The sequence below is a fragment of the Harpia harpyja genome, chromosome 11 (genome assembly GCF_026419915.1).
Source record: "Harpia harpyja isolate bHarHar1 chromosome 11, bHarHar1 primary haplotype, whole genome shotgun sequence".
Classification (NCBI taxonomy): domain Eukaryota; kingdom Metazoa; phylum Chordata; class Aves; order Accipitriformes; family Accipitridae; genus Harpia; species Harpia harpyja.
Genome location: NC_068950.1, coordinates 5686930 through 5708358, shown reverse-complemented (window position 1 = coordinate 5708358; position 21429 = coordinate 5686930). Strand labels below are relative to the sequence as shown.

At 48.2% G+C, this 21429-nt stretch overlaps 1 protein-coding gene across 1 annotated transcript; it reads right to left on the bottom strand.

The window, feature by feature from the left end:
* Window positions 1-188: 188 nt before the first annotated feature.
* On the bottom strand, window positions 189-20865 carry FZR1 (fizzy and cell division cycle 20 related 1). The gene is made up of 14 exons (XM_052801186.1): window positions 20767-20865; window positions 11596-11741; window positions 10388-10513; window positions 10082-10145; window positions 9531-9658; window positions 8991-9073; window positions 8383-8566; window positions 8111-8176; window positions 7530-7632; window positions 6681-6865; window positions 5549-5782; window positions 5363-5467; window positions 4423-4515; window positions 189-3577 (listed from the first exon to the last, which is right to left on the bottom strand). Exons 2-14 carry the CDS (start codon window positions 11662-11664, stop codon window positions 3536-3538), a joined length of 1482 nt encoding a protein of 493 aa, XP_052657146.1. The 5' UTR covers window positions 11665-11741; window positions 20767-20865; the 3' UTR covers window positions 189-3535.
* Window positions 20866-21429: the final 564 nt, after the last annotated feature.

The window sequence follows — 21429 nt, the reverse complement described above, 5'->3', positions numbered from 1 at the left end:
GCAGGCGGGAGCAATACAGCAGGCAAGACTTGCGCTGAGAAAGCTGCCACTTCCAGCACCAGGGGCAGCAGCTGCGGGGACCCCAGGGCCTTTGAACCCCGGAGGGCAGCTCCAGAGGGCCCAGGGACTCGCTGCACCCCTCACCTCACTGTGGAAAAGCGAAGTGGAGCCACCAAGCCCGAGAGACATAAATTCACAACTTGTTTAATGCCAGTTAGATTGCTTTACATGGAAAAGTTACAACGCTCTATTTTTTTTTTTTTTCCCCACCATATGATGCCTTATATATAACAATGCCACAAGGTCGCAGACTTTATCACACAAACTCTGGGAGGACCCTTTGCTCAACCCACCCGCATGGTTCAGCACTTGCGGGTCACACACTGAAAACAGAAGCTTACATTAGCTTTGCTCTTTTCCCCATTTAACACACCGCAGCACACTCCAGCCAGCCCACAGCAATCACACCGCTCGCCGGCATGAGCCGAGACGCACACACCCAGCCACCAACACACACCCTTGCAGTGGAAGACCTGCAGAGAGCACTTCTGGGAACTCCACTCCTGCCTTGGCAGCTCTGAGCGGGGTGGAGGAAGGAGTTTGTGCCATGCCTGAACAGCTAAGTCAATCTGAACAGCTCGTTCTCGCCATGCTCGTTAGCCAATTCGCTCAGCCGCAGATCAGCCATGGCTTGGAAATCACTAGCCCTCCCTGCCAAGCATGATGGGAGAAGTCACAATGAGCCAACCTGCTCCCAAAGCAGCTCCAAAGTGAGAAAAGTAGGAGATGTGGTTTGTGAAAGTCCCCGGCAAGAGAAGAGCGCGATGCAGGGACAGAGCAACGAGGGGGCCGTGTTCCCCCCCCCAGCGCCCGGGGGTGCAGCTGGATGCTGGCAGAGCAGGGAGCACCGAGCTGCGGATGCAGCACAGGCCACGCGTGCCCAGACAGCGCTGCCCACTGCCCCAGCAGCTCCTGGGACTCCTCTGGGGAAAGCACCCATGTCGCAGGGCGAGAGGCAAGGCCACCCCTCCATCCACCATCCCTGCAGGAGTGCCGGGACAGCTGCCACGCTCGCCCCGTGCCGCTCCACGCCGCGGCTGGGGTGCCTGGCTCCCTCCTCCTCCTCCTCCTGCTCCAGAATGGGCACAAACCAGTGTGAAACCAACCACCCCACGGCTGAGACCTCGTGTCCGTGTCCCCGTCCCCCCCCCAACCATCTCTTTCTTCCTGGAGGAGAAAGCAGCATCTCCTGGGGATCTGCATGTTGGGATTTAGGCAGCAGACAATCCACAACAGACAAGAAAGTCCACAGCAGCAGCTACCAACCACCTCCAGCCCTGGTGTAAACACCCCCGTCCCCGGGCTCTGCTGCCCGACAGGACAGACACCTGTGACAGACTACATCTTGCTGTGGGTGGCCTTTCACTTCAAACCTGCTTGCCAACTCTGACTGAATTTTAACAACTCCTCAGTGCTTTGCGGTGCTCCTTCCACATGATGAATTTTAACTGTGCCAGTGAATGTAACAAGCAAGAAGAGAGGGCTAGGAGGCCATCAGACAATTTTTAAACCAAGCCCCGTGCTCCTGCAGCAAGAACTACAATAAAGTAGTTGTGTTGAAACCACATTTCAGAAATTACATTGAAATTACATTTTGGAGGCAAGTGAGGCTGTAAGATGACTATGTAGCTGCCAGTTTGGGCTTTGGAGGCTCAGTGCTGCCAGCCTGCTAAGGAGCGGCGAGCTCCCGGCACACGAGCTCCTCATGAGTGCGTCCAAGTACCTGCGACACGCAGAGGTAGCACCCAGAGCCTGATCCAGGCACTGGTGTAACGGCACACGCGGTCAAGGCTGTGGTGAACAGAATGGCACCTCACTGCCTCTCTCCGCACCAGCCTTCCTACACCTCCGAAGCTCGCCCTAAGGATAACAGTGGCACTGGGGAGAGACAATCATATTCCCACCACCACCCGTACAGTCTGGTTTCAGGGAAAGAAGGAAAAAAAAACAAAGGGGGGGGAAAAAAAAAAAAAGAGAGAAAAGTATTGCCTATGCACTCTACAGAGAACAGGTCAAGGTCTATATACACAGCCAGGAAAATCCAAAGGCGAACAGGAAACAGCACTCACATCCCAGTGAACTAGAGAGGGCAGGAGGCAGGCAGGAGCCAGGCGCACGGCAGGGAGAGCACTGGCACATGTACAAAGTAAGACAGGAACAGGCTGCTGCGAGCATAACAGCTTCTCTTTAAATTAAAAGCAACACATACACACAAGTGCTTTGCGTCACATCCCACGGCACTCATCACAGAGGCTCCAAACACACAAGCAGGCACTCTCTTCCCAGACAACTTAAAAAACAAACAAACAAACCAAAACCAAAAAAACAACAACAACAGGTCCCTGGCTTTGACTTGGAGATAAAAAACAGCAACACTTCTTCCTTGCTTTAGAGAAAGAACCCCCCCTCTCGCCCAGACGTGGTGTTTCCCCCCTTCCAGCCAGAAGAGGCCATGCTCTCTCCAAAAAACAGATCTACATGAGTTGTTTTGTTTCTCAAACGCATCTCAACTGCTTTTGTCCTCAGGAAGACTCCAGAGCAACCAGCCTGCCACAAATGGCACTGTGGGAAGCTCCACATGCACGGTGGTTGTTGGTTGGTATTTTTCTTTTTTAAAGCCATTGTTTTTCCTTTCTGTTAACTAAAAGGATCAGCCCAGAACATGCAATAGCAATTTCAGAACTTTCTGAATGTGCTCCCTCTGAGGTGGAGCCTCTTCAAGTCATCTCCAAAGTTTAGAGCCCAAAAATGTATTTGTTTGAAGGCAGCTGTCAAGCGTGCCAAAAATCAAGCCATCTTACAGGAATGATTGTATCAAGTACTACAGTACCTATTGGGGAAAAAACCCAACCAATCAAACAAACAAAAAAAGGAAAATAAGCAGTTCTCCAGTTTCTTCATGTAATGGGGATACCAGGCTACAAAAAAATGCCCTTAGATAATCAGAGAGGCTAACGCCCAGCCTGGAGCCTAGCCACCTTGCACCAGTTGTATTGAACTAGTCTGGCTGGCTCCTACCTCCAAAGATGTCCATCCAAGAACAGGGGGACCCAGAGCAGCACGTTAAACCTGTTCCCGCATAGGCAAAGATACTCTCATCTCTCCCAAGAGGGGACAACACAGCAGCTGGGATGGCCTTGGTCTGGTCTCAACGATCCATGTCATACATGTTTTCTCCAGTATACAACACGAGGGTGGGAGGATGCTGGTTTAACATTTCTCTTGTACCCGTTTCCCTTTATGAAGGATGAATCCGTAAACCTTTGGCAGTTCCCTCCCCTCCCCAACCCCATCCCAAATGCTGCCCAGCGTGGTTCACAAGCACGTATTTAATTAGCATCTGTTGGGTCCGTCCTCCAGTCCCACTGGCACTCCCTCCCCTTCTGGCTGATCGTTTGGGGTTCCATGCACACCAAGGTAGTGGTTTTATCCTGGTATGTCAGGCTGTAGTCTCCTGGGTCACAGTTTATGGGGTTTATCGTATCCTGGTAAAGAGGTTGAGAACGGATACAGACTCCTGACAAGAAAAGACAAAGCAGGTTCTAAGTACTCCACAATTGTGCTGCAGAGTGCCTTTTTTTTTTAAAAACAAAACCCAAAAAAACCAAACCAAAAAACCCAACTGCTAATCTGGTGAGGTATCTCTAGCTCAGGGCATGATCTGAGCTCACCATTCAAAGTCCAATACCATAAATATTCCCATGGGTTTTTTCCAACTGCTGACAAGGAGCATGGCAGGCAAGCATGCCACTCCCGCAGCTTTGCACAAAGCCGTACCCCAGAGCCGTCAGAAACCAGGGGGACAAGCAGCAGTGAGCAACACCAAATCCCTGAAGCTCATTCCTTAAGATCTCTCTGCCATTGTCCACTGCCTCTGCCAGACACCCAGAAAAGCTCTCGGAGCATCTGGCACAACCTGCTTTCCGTGATGGTGAGTTGTCAGTGGCAGCATCCACGATCCCTTTTCCATCCAAGCCACCATTTTAAGCAGTTTCCTAAGGAGCTAGGGGATAATAATCTCTGAGGACCAGGTCAGTTCATAGCAGCATGCTAGAGGGAAGATGGTGGGCTCGGGGTGAGCTCCCTGAAATGCTGCTACGTTCAGCAGCCCTGTAACAGCCAGAAGGATGTTGTGCCACACTGCCTTGGGCACAGAGAGGCAACCTTTTATATCATTGGATGACTACAAATCCCTTTATATCTCAGCAAAGTTTAACCCTTCGCTGCATCCAGCCCTTGATCTGCAGGATATGGTGAATAGATCAGAGGCAAGGCAGCAGAACAAACTTGGACTGAATTCACCCCCAAAGGCTGAGCCTCCTGCAGGACACAGCTGCAGCCATCCACACAATGCATCCTTACCTTTGTCGAGCGAGTTTTACTGAAGACGTTCCAGAAGCGCAAGGTTTCGTCTCCAGCTCCTGTAACTATGGCCTCCCCATCAGGGGACATCGCCTAAGGCCAAGAGAGAGCAACCTTTAGCATCTGTTACATTATTGAGGTTGAAAACAAATCTTCATTGGAATGCATGAGAGATATTCAACTCTCCTTCCTACTTGGCTGGCAGTGAGAAACCAAACAACTACCTCTGCTTTCATGTGCCTTATTCAGTCTCAGTAGGTGCCAATTCGAGCACTTGCATCTTACTTATGCAGCTATGGAACACATGGGTGGAATAATCATAAAAAGGATTCTTGTGTTAAGAAATCCAAGCCATTTGTAATTGAGGCTATTCCTCTCCAGATTATAAATATGTGTTAAGGCGGGAAGTGTGATATGACTGGCGTTTGCCAGCTCTATTAGTCACTTACATTGGAATCTACCTCACAAAACAGTTACCAGCACATTTATCATCTCTGTTATGAACCCGCTGAAAGCCCTACGTAACAGTAACAAAGCAGGTACGAGATCAATGTGGATTAACTGCACCAAGCATTTTAATGACAAATTAGGAGGACTGAAAGCATCAAATTCTTCCCCTGCTGGCAGTCACCAGTGAAAAAGCGTACAAGTCTTAAGGGAAGAAGAAGAGATGCTTGTGCTTCCTCAGAAGAGTTTTGGCAGGCTCTGCTATTCATTAATAAAGCCTCACATTTCCATAGCAGCAAATCAAAGTATCCCTCGCAGGCAAGGAAACCAGATACAGAGTGTTTTTCATTGCTTCTAGGGCAGCATTCATATCTCCACCTAGACTACAGGCAGCTTACAGTGCCACTGGCACTGCAGCTTTGGGTCTTATCTCAGCACATGCACAGCCAGATGAGCAGCTACAGAAGTTTTCAGAGATGTGGCCATTGCTTACCAGATATAAGACTCGGTACGAGTGCCCTGTTAGCTTTGCTACTTGAGTTAACGAGGGGTATTTCCAGACGAGGATCTGGTTCTGCGAGTATCCATGGGTACTCACCTGAAAGGGGAGAGGGAAATATGCATCATGCTTCCTAACACAAGACAGCTCAGGAGCAGGACTGCACAGGGAGGAACTTACTAGCTCGTTGGCGTGTTTCGACCAGGCCAGGTTGCACACTTGCGACCCAGTGTCGATGCACTGCAAAGGCTGCCCGGTGAGCGTGTTCCAGAAGCGTATGCAGCGGTCAGCTGTCCCACCACCAGAGGCAAGGAGTCCATGCTGGTGTGGAGACCAGGCAATAGCTTTTACTGCTGCAAGATGCTCTGTGTATTGTTGGACAGGACTCAGGCTGGAGTGATTCCAGACAAGGAGCTGGCAAAGAGGAGAGAGGTGATCGAATTTGCGCTGCAGTCATGTGTCCCCAGCACCCACAAGCCACAACGTTGCACCGGGACTTATGAGGGCAGTTGGGCAACAAGATGATTTCCCACAGCTCTGCCCAAGCACACACATCTCCACTCTGCACTTGCAGCCCTGAAGCCAGTCCCACCCTGCCACCACACTCAACTGAGGAGCCATTCTACCACTGGGCCACAAGGAAGCTAACAGTCCTTAAGGTAAGCTTATGAAGCCAAAGACACAGTGTCACTGAACATGAACTCAAACCCTTCTTTTGTCTTTATGGCTGCATTATTCCAGAACACATTTAGAAATACGCTCGAGCTCATTAGAAGTTATTCTGAGCAGGAGGAACTCTGTACAACCACGCTGTCATGCAGACACTGGGCAAATTCACTACCTAGCAACCCACTCCAAAGGGCTCTGAACACTGCTTCTCCATAACAGATGCTTCTTCCATATGGTGCTCAGTGAACTACAAGCCTGCATTATAGGTATTAGAACTTAGATAGCTCTAAACACCGTTTCCTTCTGCATACATAAACATTATTGCAACAAACTTGACTAGATGCTACCTAAACAAAGTCAGGAAGTACAGCGCAGCAGTAGCTTTGTTGAACTCAAACCCCTGAGTGAAGCTATAGATTTAATTAGCCAAATACAGAAGCAAAATTAAATCTGCCTTTTTAATTTTATTAGAGAGAGGAGACCAAGTAGAAGCTTAGCATGATTTATGCTTCGACACAGTCCAACAACTGAAACAAAAGCCCATTTCAGAGAGGCTGAATATCTTTAAAGATCGGGGCTCAGACATTTCTTGGTGAAGACCTAGAGACATTGTGCTTCACATGACTCCTTGGAAGTACTATACCTTATTATCATTTCCTCCAGAGGCCAGGAGCTGGTGGTCTGTAGACCATTTGAGCCCACAGACCTCCTGCCTGTGGCCCTGGAGCCGCCGCTCAGACTGGAGGGGTGGGGTGCGGATGTCCCTCTGAAGGATCATCCTGTCTCGACTCCCAGAAGAGAGCTGGTCTGCGTTCCATGCCAAGGCACCTGTAACGCAGGCAGAGCATAAGAGTATGTTGTGGGAGTCCTGCGCGAGCAGGTAGGCAGAACACAGCCACCACAGTTGCCAAGGTTTTAACAACAACAACAAAAAAATCAGTGCTTAGGGACCTCCCTTATATCCACTGTCTGAAGTCCTAGAATAGCGTACAAAGAAAGATTAACCTGCACGAACTTACTGAAGGTATCACTAATGCCATTTCACAGTGCAGCAAAGCACAGAAATAGAACTTGGAAGGTGCCTTGACTTCCCAAATCTCACTCCAGCATTCAGATTCACAACACCTCTGAGCAAAAAAGAAATATACCCCGCAGAATAAGGGAACTGGAAATCTCAGTGTAAAGCAGCCTGCCTGCAGGGCTGAAACCGGAAGCCAGTGGCACTGAAAAAAGATGTTGTAACCAAACCTAAAATGCCTCAGACATGGAGGAAACACCTGCTGCAATACTCAAACACCACCACACCCAAGATCAGAACACCACAATTACTAGATGATAATATTTTGAAGACTGCTCAAGACATAGCAGGGGATAAATATAAATTCTGGTACTTTTTAAGTTCTGCTGTTTCAAGCAGATCCCTTGCTTACAAGGAAAAAGTTCAGTCATGAAGAAACAAACCATGTGAAACCTCTGCCTCCCACCTCCTTACCAACTCTGGCTGTGTGCCCCTCTAGCATGGAGAGCTTTTTTCCTGCAGCTGCATCCCAGATCTGTACAAAGCCCTTGTGAGTGCCAACAGCTACCAAGTTCCCCTAGACAAACAGAAAACCATGATCAGTAAGGCCAGTCAAGGCAGACATAAAACAAAAGCTAGAAGCTGAGGAAGAGACTTGAGATAAATCCCACAAGATGGAAAGCATCCAGAGTTCTTCCATCTTACATCTTTTCCCTACTGAGAGGGCCAAGCAGCCTGGCTGGAACATATTTATTGTAACATTTTATTGTCAAGAGTTGGAGAAACAAACTGGCTCTTTCTCCCTCCCACACCTCTTAGCAAACGCCTTGAGAACCTTAAGATACAAGAGGTTGCACTCTATCCCCTCTCATTTAGCAGAGAAAAATAGCGCAGACAGGAAATCACATTTGACTTGTGATGCATACAGGGAGTTTGGGGAAATACAGGAAAATGACCCAAGAAGTTAAAGCCTGTGAGGAAGAGCTGTACAGCTACAATGATAGTGTCTAAATGACAAGCATTTCAGCTATCATTGTTGACAACGTTATACTGACCCGTTCTGACCAGCCCACAGATGTTACAGAATCTCCTTCCACAGAGAGATCACACAGTCGGGTTACCTTGAAAGTAGGACAGAATGCAAGAAACACTTGTTATTGTCATACTACACCGTTAGCTGTCTCACAGACTAGTACCTAGTTTGGGACAGAGCATTACAAGTGCTGAATCCTTCACACAGCACATTCCATAGCTCTGAAAGATGCTACAACTGGAAGAGACCCATGGCAACAGGTACTTCACTCTCCAGACACTGATGATCACTTACCTGGCTAGTACAAGCGCTCCATAGGTAAACACAAGTCCCAAGGCCAACGCTGAGGACATTAAGAGAGGACCAGTCCACCAGGTTCAGGTAGAAGTCGTCCTGCAACTCTGGGGCATCCAGCACTTTGAAAGGAATCTTTGAGATTTTCCGAGTTGGTTTTCGAGGTGATCTTAGCAGCTTCTGACTATTTACAAGAACAGATACAAAAACAACTACAGGATCTTGCATGTCATGGCAGATGGTAGACACAGATGTAGCCGCTCTTTAAAGCGTACCTGCTTTTCTCTAGAAATGCACAGACACAGAGGTCGTAAAATTCTTTCCAGCAGGTGAGACTGGAAGGAATTAGGTTCTGCTTCTATAAAGGAGGTAGGGAGCAAAAAGGTAAACTGACTACTGAAAGCTGGCCAAGACATATTAAGTATCTAGGCAGGTTAGGCACCTGCAGAAACTCTTGGAACTTGACTGTCCCTACTTGTTATCTCCCCAGATTTCCAAAACCAATTCACATTGCAATCCTGGGTGCCTTAGAAAGAAGCCCTAGAGAACCTCACTGGATTCTCTGTCCCAACCTTCTCTTCCTGCAGTCCATGGAGAATCAGTATTACCTTTTGTTGCTGACAGGAGACAGGGAATACGGTGAGACCTCGTTGCCATCATCTGGACTAGAGCGTTTTGTGCTGAGCGAATACTGCATAAAGAAAACACATCTAGTAAGAACCCCAGCATGCCCAAGACCTAGGGGATCACTAACAACACACACTGGTGCCCAATGCCTAGCTAACCTCAACACGCACAGTCAGATTTTCCAGACTTTTCAGTTCCTCCCTTCCCCAGGTGCTCTAGAACCATACAAAAAAACCCTCATCTCCACCAAAGTCCAAAAGCTCGATTTGGTGATTTACCACACTGTCCAAAAAAGCTTGGTTCCAACTTAGCTTCCCTGCCAGTACAGAAATGGGAAGTACGTAGCTTGCTGCAGATAATTATGTTGTTTACAGGCCACCAAATTTTGTTATCAACAGCTTATCTTAGTCAAGCCACAACGCTAACTCACTTGCACTAGTGACCTGGCAGAACTGCGTGCTTTGCTGCTGTGACGCACACGTGCAACCTCCATTGGTTTTAATGCAAAGTAACCAACTCACAGTGAAAAGAGACTTCTTCTCCGGGGTGGACGGCTGAAGCCTCCTGTCTTCCGTCTGTGGGTCTTGCACCTTCTCAATCCCTGCTCCTAAGAGTTCATTCTTCAGCAAGGCAGAGTAAGCAAGACCATCTGTGAACCCAAACAAGCACTTAGGCAGGGGACTCTGAAGCTGCAAACAGCTCTGCAGGGAGTGGCAGGATCACGTCTGCCTGACTTGTACATTCGCAGGGCCTCTTAATAAGCCTGGGTCCCCAGTCTGGAATCAAGATTAGCAGCAAGCTTCCCCTCCTTCCACTCCATCAGGGAAGTGCTTCCATGGCACAATAAATCAAGAGATACAAATAGCCTCTTGCTTCCCAGACGCTTGTCAGAAGCCTATTGAGGTGACCTGGTATTCACTTGCATGATGCGGTCATTTCCTAAAACAGCAGCATGAGTTTTTGCATAAGCACGAAAGTGCCAGTGTTGCCTTGATTTCCAAACTTGTCAACAGTTTGAAATAAAAGCTACAGGTGTGGCACAAGTGAACAAGTGGTAGAAAGGTGGTCTCACCTTTGCCATTGTCCGATGTAGCATCCTTTGCTTTTCTGTTTTGACTTGGAGATTTTTCGTTTTCCTGAAAGGGAGAAACATGTTATCACCATACAGAAACCTCACGATATATGTTAAGGTAACAAACGAAGAAATCTCCTGGACCACAGGGGCAGCCTGTTTGAAGACATGCATTCAAAGGAACTCTTTTGGGGCAGCAGAAGACCATGGTGCAGAAGATAAGCAGAGCAATTATGCCAACCAAAACAAAATGCACCATTTCCTCAGTTCCAAGACTGAGCTGTAGAAGAGCGGAGCAAAACTTACATTTATTCTGTGGAAGTTGATGCTCCAGTTGGCCCCAGCTCTCGAGGGAATGAATCTGTCACCATGCTTACTGGGAGAAGACATCGGAGAATTGGAAGGCGTCAGGGTTCTTCTCATCTCTGCCACCTGAATTGAAGAATAAGACACACACACCAACAATTGTTGATCACAGCAGGGGTCTGAAAAACATCAATGAAATCTTGTCAAAGCTGAATATGCCTAAGTAGAAGAGCCAAGCATCAGTTTATCCCCTTAACAGAACTAGTAAGCACGTCAGAGTCCAACTGTCACAGGAACGTCTGTCAAAAGAAGCAATTAAACAGCCTCTTTCTCACTGCTCCTTCTGAAGCTGACATTGTCAAGGCAAACACATGGAAGGCTGGAGTGGGGCAGACTGCTTGCAGGGTGAGCAGCAGACTCCTCAACTGCAGTCACATTCTTTTTCATAGAATAATTTATGTTGGAAAGGACCCCAGCTCAGAACAAGGCTAATTTCAAAGTTACATTGAAGGTCATTGCCTCACCCAGTTGAGTTTTCAGTATCTCCAAGGACAATGACCCCACAAGTTCCCTGCTGCAGTGTTTGGATGCCCTCACTGTGAACATTTTTTCCTAATATCTAACTGGAATTTCCCCTGTTGCAGCTTGCATCCATTGCCTCTAACCCTTCCACTGTATACCTCTGAAGAGAGTCTGAGTCCATTTTCTCCATCACCACCCACCAGTTAGTTGAAAGCGACAATTTCACCCCTCCTGAGCCTCATCTCCTCCAGGCTGAGCAACACAGGTCTCACCATCTTCCTGCTCCAGCCCCCCGACTATCTTGGTGGCCTCTGCTGGACTCACTCTCTCTCGTCAAGCCCTGCAGTTTGTTTATTTGTTTGTTAGACCCCAATTTTCTATGTTCCACATATACTTACTGAGATTATTTAGTGAAAAGGCATTACTGAGCTATATAAAAATATCTTAATTCCTTTTTGCAACCTGAACTGAGTTAATATATTCAAAAGCTTTGTTGAAGTCAAGTTGTTCAGTTATTCCTAGAGCAGCTCAGGAAGTCACACCTGCTCACAGCCCAACAAAAGACTAAGGTCTGCTTCAAAGAGGTCCCATATCTTTCAAAAGCTCAAGTGAAAACAGTCACAGGCAAGACAGACAACAACTTAACAGTCAGACTAAGACCATTTGTATAGCCCATTCATACTTACACACGGCATTGTGTTTTCATTCTGGATGTTGATTTGGCGTAGGAGACGTCTCTCATAATCCTGGTCCATGGTGGAAAGCAGAGGGGCTGGGAAGTTCAGCAGGCTCAGGAGTTTATGTTCATGAAGTCCAATCAGCAATTAGTCTGCTGCAACAGACAGGGGAAGACAAACACCAAAATATTATACCCCTTCCCATAGAAGCAGCTCCTTCAGAATCTCCTAAGCCTGTTCTTTAAACTTGAGACCACTTTTCCTATCCAGACCATTGGTATCAAGCTTGTGATACAGCACAGCACAGGGCTGCTAATGAAAGCGTTCTTCCGTATTATTGCCCTTGGTTGCTGATTCACATGAGCAGGCAACCAGCATTTTGTGTCTGACAGGACCTCAGCAGGCAACCAGCACAACTGGAGCAGACTGTGATATTCAAACCCAGCCTGTTCACATGAACTGCAGCAGCACAGTTTAGCAACCCTTCAGTAGCTGGGCATGGAAAAACCAGACACCTACAGCCTATCCCACCACAGCCAGATCCATACCTCAGGCCAGAGACACAATAGCAGCACACACCACTACACTGAAGCTGGTTGGGATGCTTTTAGCCATGTTAGAAGCACTGCAGACTTAGTACCACACACTGCAGGAACACAGGTAGCTGTGGACTAGGTAGCCCCCTGGGTTAACATTCAATGTCTGATGTCGGTGCTGTCCCAAATATTCCTCTTGGCTAGCATAAAGCTAGCTCACTTATGGCTATACAGTCTATAAGCAATGTTAAGCATCTTTCAAGCATATGTTTTAGGACAGGGCTGCTTCATAGCCTAGATTTGGCTGGCTAGATTACACCATGCATCAATAAAAAAAATTAGCTAACACTTCGGCGAGGATATGTAGTCACAGCCCTTCTCCAAGCTCTGAAGGGCATGGACCCGCATCGTTAGTGCCCAACCTCCCCAACTCACACACACCTCATGCTTTGTCCACAGCTCATGCTGACACAAAAACGCCAAAGCCAGAAGAGACGTGCCAAGGTGGTCTTTCAACCCAAGATAAACATCTCCAAAGGGAAAGGTAGAATCTAACACATGCCACACAAAAAAATCCCCACAATACATAGGCATCTGGAAGCCATGCAGAATGTAAAGGGATTTTGATTCCCTGTTACTGTATAAACATTTACTCCTGCATCTGGCCGGAATCCCAGCTACACAAACGGAGTTGCCTTGAGATACAAACTTGTGGCAAAATCCAGGAGGCAACCGCACACAAATGGCTGTGCTGGGAGAAAGCTGTCCAGGGACGAGCTACATGCTGCCACGCTCAGGGCCTGCCACGAACTGCCTTCAGCTTCCTCCACCAGCAGGTAAGGTTTGCTGTGAAAAGGTTTACTTCCAAGAACAGAAAACCTACCCAGGTTTACCATTAAAAATTGGAGGCAAGTTACCGAGCTAAGAGGGGTACAGCAGCACATACTGTAATCCAGTGAGATGTGATTAAGTATTACAATATTCTATGAAATTAGCTCGAAAGCGAGATAAAGCACACAAACTCTGGACTACAGTCATCTGTTAGCTAGCAGAGCTACTTTCCTTTTATCTAAGCCATTTGTTAGTACTGAAACTTGGACTTCTTACAAATGCTGAAATGCAGAGGCCTTTTCTTCCTTGCCATTAAGCATGCCAACACTTTTACAGGAGCATCCCTGAAATAGATAGTGCCAAGCTGTTTCTGAGTACACCTGCTTACCTCTGCCACCTCCTCCCCCAAGCTTTTTTTCTTTTTTAATTTAATACATTTCTCCCATATGTTCTTTCAGAGGCAAAACTGGAGAAAGCTACCAAATTTAACAGTAATCAGCTTCCACCAAATGAAGTGAAGAGTCTGAGATGGCATTATGGTAAGTGAAAAGTTAGAAAAGTCTGCGATGTTATTGACAAAGGAGGTTTAAAAAAAAAAAAATAAAAAAAAATCGGTGCATCCCATGTCAAACACTCCCTCATTTTGTAGTGTACTTACCACTATCCTCACCTACTCGTGATCTACCAAATCTACCTTAGAGGTTAACAGAACCTCTCAAACCAAGCATTTCAACAAAATGCCCCCACCCCCTTTTTTTTGTTTGTTTGTTTTGTGTTTTAACACCATGAATAAGACAGATAAGCTTGCAGAACCCACACAAGGAGCGTGATTCAGCTGGGGAACACCACACATTAGAAGTGTCCTCCCAAAACAGCTCAGCACAGTATTCGTGAGAGATCTAGATCTGGTTACACAGCAACGTGACATTTTTAAATCTGGATATGAAACACATTTGCTTTTAGAGCTTTTCATTTGAGTTCCCATCTGTACAAATTTCGACTACAACTTCTAATCAGAAATACAGCATACACAGAGCAAATAACAGAAGAGACTGCATAGGCAGAACATGGCAATAAATATTCAATACCTGAATAATGACATGTTTTTACCTCAAAACCTGTGCTACTAAATACAGGCCCAAAGAGAAGGTAGCATCTCTGGTTTTGGGTAGGCCCTTGCTAACCTTAAATTTGTTTGTGGGAAGTGGGTGGGTTTTTCATTTCTCCTGAAGCAAGTAAGAAAGGCTTTGCCATAAGGACTGGGAGTATGTGCACTGTAAGTTCTCTTTCAGTTGAAGAAATAAAAGATCTCCAGGAGCTATGTGTTACATACTCTTTTTGGATATTATTTTGTTACCAATTACGTAGTTCATGCTTGGAGAAGAAAGGTGGGGTTTGGTGGAGTTTTTTTGCTTCCTAGGGAAGAATTTGTATTCTGACTGACTGTATTTGCTTCATGCACCTTACGTCCTATCTCTGAATTGGCTGGATTTTATCACAGTTCATATTACTTTTAGAACAATACTTCTAGGCAAAGTTAGGGTGCTGAACAAGTGCGTTCTGTTCTTTTTCTTGACCCAAACTTAATATATTCAAATACTTAAATGTTTTTTCTTGGTATGGATCTGTTTTTAATAAGCCAGCATGCAGAATGCCAGGGTTGGCAAGGAAATGAATGCAGTTATTTTGCAAAATTGTTTCTCTGTTGTTTGAGAGGCAGCCTGTGCCTATTTGGATTTTTCAGCAAGTCTTGAAGTTGTGGTAACAAACATAGGCTGTGTTGGCTCTGTCAATTCAAGACGTGGCCTACCCAAGCAGAGCAAGAGCTGGACAATCCCTGACCCTTTTTTGTTCTAGAAATCGTTTGTGCCCTTCTTCAAACTGGAAGGTAATTGGGTAAGTGTTAAACATTAGAGGTGCTGATGAAAGGGAGAGACTCTGAGAATACCAAAGGCAGGAGAACTTTTAAATGTAAAAACTAAATGTATTTCCAAATTTAGACAGGGACAAAAGGGGTAGAGGATGTCTTGGTAATTCAGATACAATTAATGTAATATTGATCCTTGGTTTTGAAGCATCTGAAGCCTGAAAAGGGTTGTTTGGGTCTTATTTACTACTAAGCCCCAAACAGCCCCAAAATTTAGAGTTAGCAAGAGCCTACCCAAAACCAGAGATGCTACCTTCTTTTTTGGCCTGGCACAGGTTTTGAGGTAAAAACATGTCATTATTCTGGTGCTGAATATTTATAAGCTCTCAGGAAGAGCCCCATAATTTACCAAGGGGAAAAGGATGGAGCAAACAAGTACTTAGTCCTTTACGTCATGAGCGGCAGGATTTGAAATCAAACCCAGATGTCCTGCTTCCCCAAAGTCAAAGTTTTCATCTTCCAATGATTCATCTAAAACCTATTACTTGGCAACACTTGCAAACCAACAAGTTAAAGATCTCAGCTGGCAACAGAAATGGTAGTCCACCTATCCATGCCAGCTAAAGAGCCCTGCACCCCTTTGTGCCAACTCCAGCCCTCGCCTGGCCATGGCACACGCCGGTTTGGCTCACCAAGATGACAAAAAACTAACTTGGCCCCAAAGGGCAGATGTTTTCTCCTGCTTTAGTAAGCAGCACCTCCACCTCAACCTGGAGTATTGTAAGAGTATTTCTAGTTATGGATTCTTCTATTTCCCAGACTTTTGAACAAGCTATAAGTGAGGGGAGGGGGAGCTAAAACACAGCATTTTTGCTATGTAATAGTGAAGCCTATTACAAACGCATCCAGAACACTAAAGCCAGCTTCACAGCGCTAAAGCGGACGTTGACAAGGAGCAAGATCCTCTGTGCTTGGCCAACCTGAAGAAGAGCTCATCCACATTTAACCCAGAGGAACAGAGTTTACACATTATGCCAAACAACCAATCCTTTTAAGTAACTAGCCTCCTTTCAAAAACAGCAGTAGTACAAAATGTTAAAGCCTTGTGTAAGTTTTACCAATATTTACCTTTTTAAAACTACAAGTATGCAACTTCTTATCCAACGACTTACTAAGGTATTAGCGTGAAAAGCATTTATAAAATTAACCATTTACAAAAGTATTCCCTATACAATGGAAGCAGGTAAAGCTTTATTTCAAAACAAAATACAAACTTTGTTGCCTTGCACTCATCAGAGAAGATTGTTCACAGCTAGGTATTGCACAGCGACCGCATTAACAGCAATGACAGAATTACTTCAGTGTTATGGTGACAGACAAGATCTCCACCCCTAAGCCTCAACTCTTGAAGGCTGCAGAGAGATTCAATACTCCACCAATAAACCAAGACCCTGTATTACTGCAAGAACCATCACGTTGCATCAGTGTATTTCAGAGCTTAATATGTAGGCGACTACTCTTCGCTGAAGGAAGGTCCTGCAAAAATCCATGTTATTTCTGCCTTTCCAAAGCATCCTGCAAACAAGCACTTCCTGCCCAGGGAGCTCGCAAACCCCTTTATACGCTTGCTACCATCAGCTTGAGAATGCCCCTATTCAAAAAATGCCAACTTTAAGGTGACCAGCAATAGGCGCAAACTGAATTCAAGTTTGATTTGAAAGGCAAAGTGGCTCAAAGGCATAGCCAAGACGTTGTTTTCGTCTCTTGTCTGCACTTAGCCTCCCAGTTTGTAACAGTAGTATAGAAGCTCGAGATGCTGCAATTGCATACTAAGCTTAGGAGATGAGTGGTATGCACAGCTATCTGCGCCTCCTTTCACCTCCAGTGTCAGAAAACATCACCCTTTCCTCACGGGCAAGGGCCCAACCTGTAATTCAGACTGGAGGTGACAAATGTTTGACTTTCTGCAACTCACTGCACCTCTACCTGCGCTCACAGGCAAGCTACAAGACTTGCCACAGCCCTCCAAGCCCGCTTCTGAAGCTAACTGAAGGCTTTGTGTCTACCTTTCCAAAGCAACGTACAGTCCTACCAGGATGACAGGAACTCTGACTAGCAAACCACAGGGCAACGGCACCAATTTAGGACGCTCAGGTCGCAGAGTGCTGCAGGAAGCCTGCGTGAGCCAAGGATGAGGTATTCATGACAAAGAGCTCTGGACGTGGCATGGACTTCCACATGCCAGCAGAAACTCAGGGTTGTAACACCTTCAGAAACAGCAAAATCTCTGTCTTTGGAAGAGTCTTTACAAAAAATAAACACCCCCCCTCCACTAATAAATCTTCTCAGTACACCATTACAAAAAAAAAAAAATTTTCACCAGGATTTTCATACACAAAATCGTTGCTCTTAGATGCAAGCCCTCACCTGCAGGGAACGCTCCAGGAAGCCTACCAAGAACATTGCTATTGCTGCCTTTTCTACAAAGATGATGCTCAGATATTACCATCGCTTTCAGCACAGGTATTCTTCCTAAATCCCCCTTCTCTCCACAACTGGAAGAAAAGAAGGGAAGCCGACAGAGTCAAGCCTGCAGCGCTGCACTCAAAAGACAAGTACGTTTTCAACTGTTCAACTCAAGACTCAAATATAAGTGTGACGGTCAATTACAGAGATCAGACTGTCAAGAGTCGGCAGCTCCCTCCACTGTTGTACCCATGCAGCAGCCAGGCCCCTAGCTGAGGGGGTTCCAGGTTTGCTTCAGACAGCTTTTAGTAAGTTAGGAGAATTGTAGGTTTATTACTTTACCTTCACAGATGACGTTTTCATTCAATACACATCTCACTGCAGCACACAGAAGTCTGTTAGGAGCACAGGGTTTATCTAAGCAGACATGACAATTGTGTACTCAGCAGACGATTTCTCAGAAAATCATCACCATTAAAACCCTTTTTATTGCCTGCAAGTAGAGATTATTTCATCTTTTCACCATGCTGCTCCATAAATAGGAGGGCCACGCCTGCTCCCAGGGAATCCGAAAAAAAGTACAAAGTCTTCAGCAGTGCAGGAAGCCATATGCTGGGAAATACATAGAACGTTAAAACGTAGTGCGTGCTCAGTGAGGGGTCACCTCTGTGTCACCTCTTGCCTGTGGGTCAAAAGGCAATCTCTACATCTAATTAACAGAAAGTCTCATAAGAGGTTGATCTATTATGAAAGCAAAAGAAATAAGAGGCAGATGTGACAATTAGCAAAGGTACCTGGGTTAAAGGTAGCGTTTGAACACCTCTTTCTCTCTGGCTGTTACAAAGGCTCGATTAAAGCTCTGAAGGCCGAGTGAAAGATCAGGTTCAGCTCTGGCAGATCATGCTTGAGAAATACCAAGTGCCGAACAAGTTCTGCTACTCCCATTTGCTCCGCTGCTCCTGCAAATGTAATGCAACAGGTTCCTGCCGGCTGTGACTCTGCACTCAGGCAGAGTGGGCACGAGACACTACCCCTTTCTGCAGGTGCCAGAGAACAGGTATGCTGGGGAAAGAGTTGGGTACAATTTCCTTAAGTTACTCCTTGGCAAAGAGGGGATACACATTAACCTTGCCACGTTCTGCTTTGAGATTTCACCTCAGCCCATGATGTAACCTGTGCCAAACTGATACGCCTGGATGCAGCTACCCTTCCCAACTCACGAGGCGGGGGAACGATCAGAAAATCCACACAGTTTCTCCGTACTACCTCAACACTGAATCTCCCCTCGGACATGAGGGCTGAGCTACTGGCAGTTGCTGGCCTCCGTGGAGCAGCTGGCTGAGAAAGCAGAGGGCAGATTGCAGCAGCAGCTCTTCTGTTTCTGTTGTCACCTGATGGCAGTTTTTCCCCACATAAACACACATTTTGGACAAGTCACTGGACAGGCAGGAGAAATGGAGGTTCTGCTTTTGGCTGCTCATCAACCACCATATGATGGTGCTCATTTTGGTGATTACCTAGAAGATATTTACTCATTTATTTATTCTGCATACCACGAAGCGTTTAGTAAGAAGGAAGTGGGGATGGATGAAGTACTTGGACCTTAGGGATAGGGGGTCTAAGGGTGGAGTTTTTCCATGTTAGGCAACCTAGACATAAAGAGGACTTACTTAGGAGTAGATGGAAGCACAAGAGAAAGGCTGCTGTATGCATTTTGTAATGTTTTACAAAACCTTCAGGGCTTTTTTTTTTTTTTTGCCTTTTTTTTTAGTAGTTTATACACTCTGAGCATGGCAATTTTTCATAAACCTACTAACTTTAATAACATTCAGTTTCCCTTCAAAAAACCACAAAAATTCACAGAATACGGTCGTCCAATTATCTTACATCTCAAAATGGAGTACAAACAGCTAAGAGCATCAGGTCTAGATAAAAGGTCTACTTTATCGGAAGCATTATCAGAAGTCAGTGCACTAAAAGCCAAGATTAAAAATTCAGCAGCAGCCTTGTCCATGGAGCTTTACTGAAACAGCCAGGCGATTCAAAAGTCTGCTTCATCGTAAAATTTAAGCTACTGAAGGTGCAATGGTGCCCTGGTCAACCCACAAAGGAAAGTCATAGAATTTAGAAAACGCAGCAGCTTCAGTCAACAGCCCAAGAAAATTCTGCTTCTGTATCAAAAAAAAAAAAAAGTCAGTCTTTAATATGAGATATTGTTGCCAGCAGGGGAGCTGCTCTGTGAAGAACCTTTAGCATAAAATACTAGGCTAGCATCATTAAAAACACTAACTCAGTAAGAATCAGCACTTCACAACAAAATGAGCACAACACCTTCAAGAGAGCTGCAAATCAAGGAAAAAAACCAATCACCCATGTAATAAAGCCTACGACACCTTTGACAGGTGACTCCAACATGACCGAACAGACCTCGCCATGCCGTAACGGCTCCACCAGCAGAATGCCTGCCCTCTCACCATGCCTGGAGGGTGCTCAGTTTGGACTTTTAAGACCTCAAGCCTGCAACTTGCTGAACGTACGCCCTGCTTCCACTTGCAAAACGTCAACCACATGTTAAGAAAACCCTAACGAAGGACACAGTGGTATTCGGCTCCCTCAGACACCCAAAAAGCCATCAGCTGGACAACAGCACATCACCAACTCGTGCTGTGCATAAACAGGTGACTTCTGAGAAAAGTTTCTGTCACTGCTCGGTAGTTCTCGTTAGTACCAGAGCCCACGCCACCCAAATCTTGGCCAGCGTTCACGTTATCAATCTGATCACGAAGGCAAGAACGGGTGAGGATGCAGCAGCTGCACTGCCCGCTGGCTCTCGGTACGCCTGGCCCGAGAAAGGGTCTGCGACAAGAGCCCGAGGCCGCTGCGGGCGGACGGGGGCTATGCAAGCCCCCGGGGCTCCGGCCGCACGATGTCCGTTAGCAAAGGCGCCCGGTGCGCGGGAGCGGTAAAGGCACAGCGCAGTAACGGCGGCACGAGCCGGCCCCGGCCCCGCCAGAGGCGTCCGCGGCGCCGGGACCACCGCTTACCCGGCGGAGGCTAACTCCCGTCCCGCCGGTCTGACGGAGCCACGGCTGGAGCGGGGGAGGGGCCCTCGGGAGGGCGAGGCACCGGCACCGCTCGCTAACCGCCCCCGGCTCCGGCCGCGGGGCAGGCCCAAAGGCCGGGAGGCCGCCGCCGCCACCACCACCACCACCACCACCGCCGCCGCCCCTCGGGGCCCGGGCTCGGGCCAGGACACCCCAGCAGCGCCCGCGGAGGGAGGGCACCCTCGGCCGGGCCCCGAGCCGCGCCGGGCAGCAGCTGCCCCCACCCCGCAGCCGGGCCCGCCCCGCCCGGCCCGGCCCCTCCGCGGGCCCGGCCCCGCCCCAGGCCCACAGGCCCGCACCCCCGGGGGCTGGGCGCAGCCCACCCCGCGCCGCGCTACCGGCCTGGGGCCGCGACCCCACCGCCCGCCAGCCCTACCTGCCTGCCTGCCTGCCCGCCCGACCCGGCCCGGCCCGGCCCCGCTCCGCCTCCTCCTGTCAGTCTCCGCCGGCCCCAGCGCGCCCCAATATGGCGGCCGCCCCCGCGGCGCTGCCCCCGCCCGTTGGCCCCGCCCCCTCTCCCCGCGCGCGCGGCACGACGGGAGCGCCCCGCCCTCCCGTTCGAATCAACACAGGAAGCGGCGGCACGCGGCGCCACGGCAACGGCGGCGGCGCGCCAGGCCCCGCCCCCTCAGCGCGGCCAGGACACCGGGGGCGGAGCCTGACGTCACCTCCCCGCACACTGACGTCATGACGCCGAGAGGGCTTCCCGTAGGCGGGGGAACGAGCCCTCCTCGCCCGGGCCTCGGGCGCCGGCTGCCGTACCCCGCGCAGCTCCGGTTCGGCGGGCCGGCCCCGGCGGCCCCGCAGCCCGGGCCGGAGGCGGTGGTTTGAGGAGCGGCCCCGCCTCCGGGAGACCGACTGGGACACCGACCGGCCGGCTGAGGGGCTGCCGCTCGGCCGGCAGGACTCGGGGCCCTGAGCCCGGCCGAGGCTGCGGGCCCTTCCCGTGTCCGCCCCGTTCCCTTCACGCCGGGCCGGCGCTGGCGGGGCTCGGGGCGGGAGGGAGCGGAGGTTTCCCCCGCGCCGTGCCTGTCCGCGG

Excerpts from the sequence above, each read along its gene's own strand:
- FZR1 (XM_052801186.1), bottom strand. The coding sequence starts at position 11,664 with ATGGACCAGGATTATGAGAGACGTCTCCTACGCCAAATCAACATCCAG. Across the intron at positions 9,074-9,530 it reads AGAAGAAGTCTCTTTTCACT|TATTCGCTCAGCACAAAACG; the intron begins GTGAGTTGGTTA and ends TTCTTTATGCAG. Across the intron at positions 5,468-5,548 it reads CGAAACACGCCAACGAGCTA|GTGAGTACCCATGGATACTC; the intron begins GTAAGTTCCTCC and ends CTCCCCTTTCAG.